General features: G+C 60.5%; 1 protein-coding gene across 1 annotated transcript; it reads right to left on the bottom strand.

The window, feature by feature from the left end:
* Positions 1 to 2,157: 2,157 nt before the first annotated feature.
* On the bottom strand, positions 2,158 to 4,366 carry CPLX3 (complexin 3; the record flags this gene model as incomplete). Its single annotated transcript, XM_082015746.1, has 3 exons — positions 2,158 to 2,390; positions 3,754 to 3,841; positions 4,206 to 4,366. 3 exons carry the CDS (start codon positions 4,364 to 4,366, stop codon positions 2,166 to 2,168), a joined length of 474 nt encoding a protein of 157 aa, XP_081871872.1. The 3' UTR covers positions 2,158 to 2,165.
* Between the last annotated feature and the right edge of the window lie 228 nt (positions 4,367 to 4,594).

Below are 4,594 nucleotides of genomic sequence, written 5' to 3'. Positions count from 1 at the left end.
ATCCGGATTTAATCCCGCACCAGCGGCGCAGCCGTGCTGCGGCGGGATGGACGGGGCCGCCCCTTCCCGCAGCGGCTCCCGGGGAGGTTTAACCGCCTGCAGCTTCGAGGGCGGTTCGTTTGGTTTCCGTGCTTTAACCGTCGCTCGTTTAACGCTGTGGCCACCGGGGAAACCCCCGGCACCGGCGGAAAGGAGGCCCGATCCTGCGCCGTGCGGTGCTCCGGGTCTGCCCTCGGGGGGTTTATTCCTGAGCTCAGCTGCCAGAGAGATCCTCCAGCACCCAGTAAGGGCTCGTTCGGGACAAATCCACCCCAACCCTGACCCCAGAGGTTAGGGAATTACATCGCGTAGAAGAGGGGGAAAAAAAAAGGGGTTTTCTGCTTTAATCCCTATTAATTCTTCGCTTTAAGTTTTTTAGCCTGCGCCTGGGTAAGTGGAGCGGTCGGAGGGCTGGAGAGCAGCCTGGTCCGTGGGGCCGGAGGGTTGCGACGATGCGTGGGCAGAGCATCGCGCTGGAGCTGCAGCCAAGGAGGCTGAGGAGGAATAATAATAATAATAATAATAATAATAATAATAATAATAATAATAATATCAGGTTCCCAGCACCCTCTCCTGCGTTTCCCGGGTGACCCACCCCCCCTCCCCGCAAAAGCAAACCGCAGTTGATCCGCTCCGTCGGAATTTGGGGCAGTAAAATTCCCAGCCCCTGGCAGCTCTTTCCAGGAAGCCCCGCCGCAGGAGCCCACCGCCCGCCGGGATGCCGGCGGGCCGGAGCTGCTCCGGCTTGAAGCCACACCTGTACTTGTCACGGTCTCCTCCCCACAGAGATGTGTCCTTGCTCCTTCTCCTTGCCCATGCGACCGAAGCTGGGGAGCGATCTGAAGGCTTTTGACTAAAATAGCCAAAAATCTGTGAAATCTGGGGTGTTTGGGTTTTTTGGTGGGGTTTTTTTTTTTTTTTTTTGCTTGCTTTTAAACCCGACTGCTTGACAAAGAGCCACTCGTAGCATCCCTTCGGTACGAAATATGGCAAAACACCCGGCCACAACCGGGCTCCATGCTTTCTTCCGGATGGTGCCGCAAGAGATTTCTCCCTCGGGCTCCCACCGCTGCTCCCCCCTGCCCCGCACAGGGGGTTTGCACTTGACCTCGCCGCACCCCTCATGCCTTGGGGAACCCCAACGCCTCCGTCGGGGAAGCACCGCTCGAGGGGAGAAAGAAATGCATAGACATCTCCTGGTATTTATTCCGCCGGTTGTAACGGTACCGTGGCGCGGGGACGGCGTAGGAGGTGGGGGGACACTCAACTGAGCATAGCGCACGACTACGGCACGACGGAGGAGGAGGAGGAGGAGGAAGGGGAGGAAGAGGTTTTCCCTTATCACTTCATTCTTCTCCTGGAAAGAACAAGGACGCGAGTGGATCCCGGCCCGGGAGAGGGAGGCTGTGCCACCACCGCCCCGAGGAAGGGTCGGTGTGGCTTCAGATGAGCACCGGGGAGGGGGTTTTATTAATTCGGGCTTTATCCCTCTGGTCATCAACACTCCCCCCCCCCACTTCCCGCCGGGCTGGGTGGGATGATGCGGCAGGTCCTTCCCTCTGAGAGGGGCCCTGGAGGGCAAAGTGGTTGGTATTTCTTGCGCGGACAGGTTGTTCTCTCTCGCGTGACGGGCTCGTCCCGGCCGAGAGAACCGGAGCCTCCCCGTCGCTCCTGGGAGGCCGGGTGGAAACGCGCAGGCAGAGACGCGGCGTACGGCCGCCGCTCTGCCGTGCAGCCTTCGCTTCCCCCTGCGGACGTGGTTCAATGGCGCTCCAAGGTCACCCGGGGCTTTCACTCCCTGCAAATCCTCCCCAGCTCCCACTAAAGACACCCACCGCCACGGGCACAGGAGGAGGCGCGGGGGTACGGGGCGGGAGCGGGGGGACATGCTGGCTTTTTGCTCTAACCTCAGACCGGAGAACAAAACAAAAACCACACATCAGGGACATCTGGGTCAGGGGCTCGAGGCTTCACGCGGCTCACGAAGAAGGACCCGACTCACACGAGGCAAGGGTGACAACATCAGCGGGGTCCCTGCTGCAGGCAACAGCCACCGCCAGACCCTTCGCCACGTCCCCTCCCTTCTCCCCCACCGTCAGGGTGACGGGGAGGGGGATTCAGCCGGGTCACATCACGGCGCATTTCTCAGCCGATTGCTTCAGGTCCTCTAGCGTGGCCGAAGCTTTGTCTTTCAAGGAATCAAGGTCCAGGTTCTGGATGTTGCTGAGCTGGCCGATAACCGAGTTCTTCTCTTCCTCCTCCTCGTTGTCTTGCTCGATCATCTTGGCCAGCTCTTTGGGCAGCTCCACGTCGCCTCCCACCAGCTGGATCTGGTTGTCATCCGTTTCGTTCTGAAACGGGCCGGGAGAAAGTCAGGCGTGGGATGCTGCAGGAGGGAAGGGGGGCTTCCGGAGGCACTAAAGGCACGCGCGAGCTCCACGGCGGTGCCTGCGTGGGCTTTGGGCTGTCTTTTCCCGTTTTAAGGTTGGTCCCCGGGGCTCCCAGTCATCCTCGCGCTGTGGGTCCGCGATGCCGACCCGGAGGGGACGCGGCGGAGCAGAGTCCCCGCACGCACCAGCGGGCACCGCAAGAGCTGAGGTGACAAGCCGGGTGTGCCAGCATCAATATTAATTGGCTTTCAGCTCACGCTGGAGTGGCCGGGAAGGTTTAGGCACCCAATTAAGCTACACGTATGCTTAACGACTGTGCCCGCCGGAGATCGGGGTCAGCTCCGCGCTGGAGAGCCACAGGGAGACTTTGGCTGCCAAGTGGGATCAGTAATGAGCAGAAGAAACTTGTGGGAAGATTAGAAAGGACATCTCAGGCATGAGGAAGCAGCAAAAGCATCGGGGGGCCAGAGCTGAACAAATCCCCTTTTCCCCTGGGGGGGGGTGTGGGGCGGAAATCTCCATCTCTCCTTTTTCTGCCTTTTCTCACTTCTGGCAGGGGGAAAAGAAATTCTGCAGCTATTTCTCGGCAGTAAAAGGGGTGTGAGAAGCGGTGGGGTGCGCATCCAGGCTGGCTGAACAATGTCAAACAATCTGAACGATAGCGCTTGGCTTAGCTGACCTTTCTGAACTAAAATTAGCCCGGCTCCAATTTAGAGTATTCACCGCTGAGAGACTCTTGCTGAATGAAGGGTGGGTTTGGGGGGAGAAGAGCTTGTGGCAATTCCAGGAACGGTTGAATTATCCCTTGATTAAATTGTTTCTAGTGAATCATTCATCAGCTGGAAGTTCCAAAATGGGAGTTTGGCTGGGAAACCTCTGCCAAATAATCCGGGGAGAGGAGCTGGCTAATCCAGCTGGGAAGGTGTAACTCCGGCTCCGCTCCCGGCTACGGGGCTGGGAGCCCGGAGTGGAGGTGGCTTTCCCTCATCCAACTGGATTTGGGGGACAAAAGGGGCGGGGGGTGTCAAAGCAAGGCAGAGAATGTGTGTTGGGGGGTCTCACTGTTTGGGGCTGGTGGCTTGCGGTGCTCAGGGGCGAGGGGAAGGGGCCAAGATTTTGGGTGGAAGGACGCTTTTTAGGGGAACTGGTTTGCATGTGGGTTTTGTAGCTTAAAAACCCAGCCAGCCAAGGGGGTCCGGTGCCCCCTCCCCTCCCTGCGGAGCAGGGGTGATGTCTGTCCCACCGTGGCCCCCTCTGCCAAGCCCCCTGTGGGGGCTGGGCGGGGGGGTTTGGCTCCCTGTGTGCCCCTCGCCGTCGGCCGTACCTTGGGGAGCCTGTACTTGTCTCGGAAGTGGGACCTGAACGTGGCCCTCTCCGCCTTGCGCTGGGCAAACTGGGCATCTCTCTCCATCCTGCGAACCACACAGGGCGGTTACCAGCGGCCGTGCCCCCCAGTCGCCGGGTCTGAGCATCTCTATCCCACCCCCCAACCCCGGTACCCCCCCCCATCTCCTCTGCAAAGTCCCGGTCACCCCCCAATTTCCTCCCCCCTCCCCACCAGTGCAGCCTGAAAGGAGAAAACAATCCCATCTCCCGGGCGAGGAAGCGGATTAAGGGATTAGGGGGTTCATTAAACTCCCTCACGGCCCTGCCGCCCCCAGCGCTGTCTCCCCCCGAGCCCTCCCATGCATGGGATGGGGGGCTGCAGAGAGAGCACCCCATAGCCTGCCGGGACCCCAGGGGTCCAGCCCGGTACCCGGTGCCGGTCGCACTCACTTCTCCTCCACCAGCTGCCGTTGGTATTCCTCATACTCCTCGCGGGTCATGCCCTGCGCTTCGGCCGGAGACTTCTCGCCTTCGCTCTTCTCCTCGCCGCCCAGGCCACCCGTCAGGTTCTTCAGCTGGCCCCCCACCATACTCTTCACCATGAACGCCATGGTCCCGGTGCCGGGGAGCACGGGTGCCGGGGAGCCGGGGTGCGGTGTTACCGCGGAGCCGGGGTGCTGGGAGAACTGGGGTTAAAGGGGAGATGGGGTACGGGGGAAGATGGGGATGCTGAGTTATGGGGCAGCCCGGGGAAGCGGGGTATAGTCGGTGCTGGGGTGCCGGGAGTTACCAGAAAGCTGGGGCGCGAGTTCCCGGGGAGCAGGAGTACCGGGTTATCA

This window comes from Phaethon aethereus (assembly GCF_964289735.1).
Source record: "Phaethon aethereus genome assembly, contig: HAP1_SCAFFOLD_660, whole genome shotgun sequence".
NCBI lineage: Eukaryota > Metazoa > Chordata > Aves > Phaethontiformes > Phaethontidae > Phaethon > Phaethon aethereus.
Note: the sequence above shows the minus strand (reverse complement) of the source record. Positions and strands in the feature narration are given on the sequence as shown.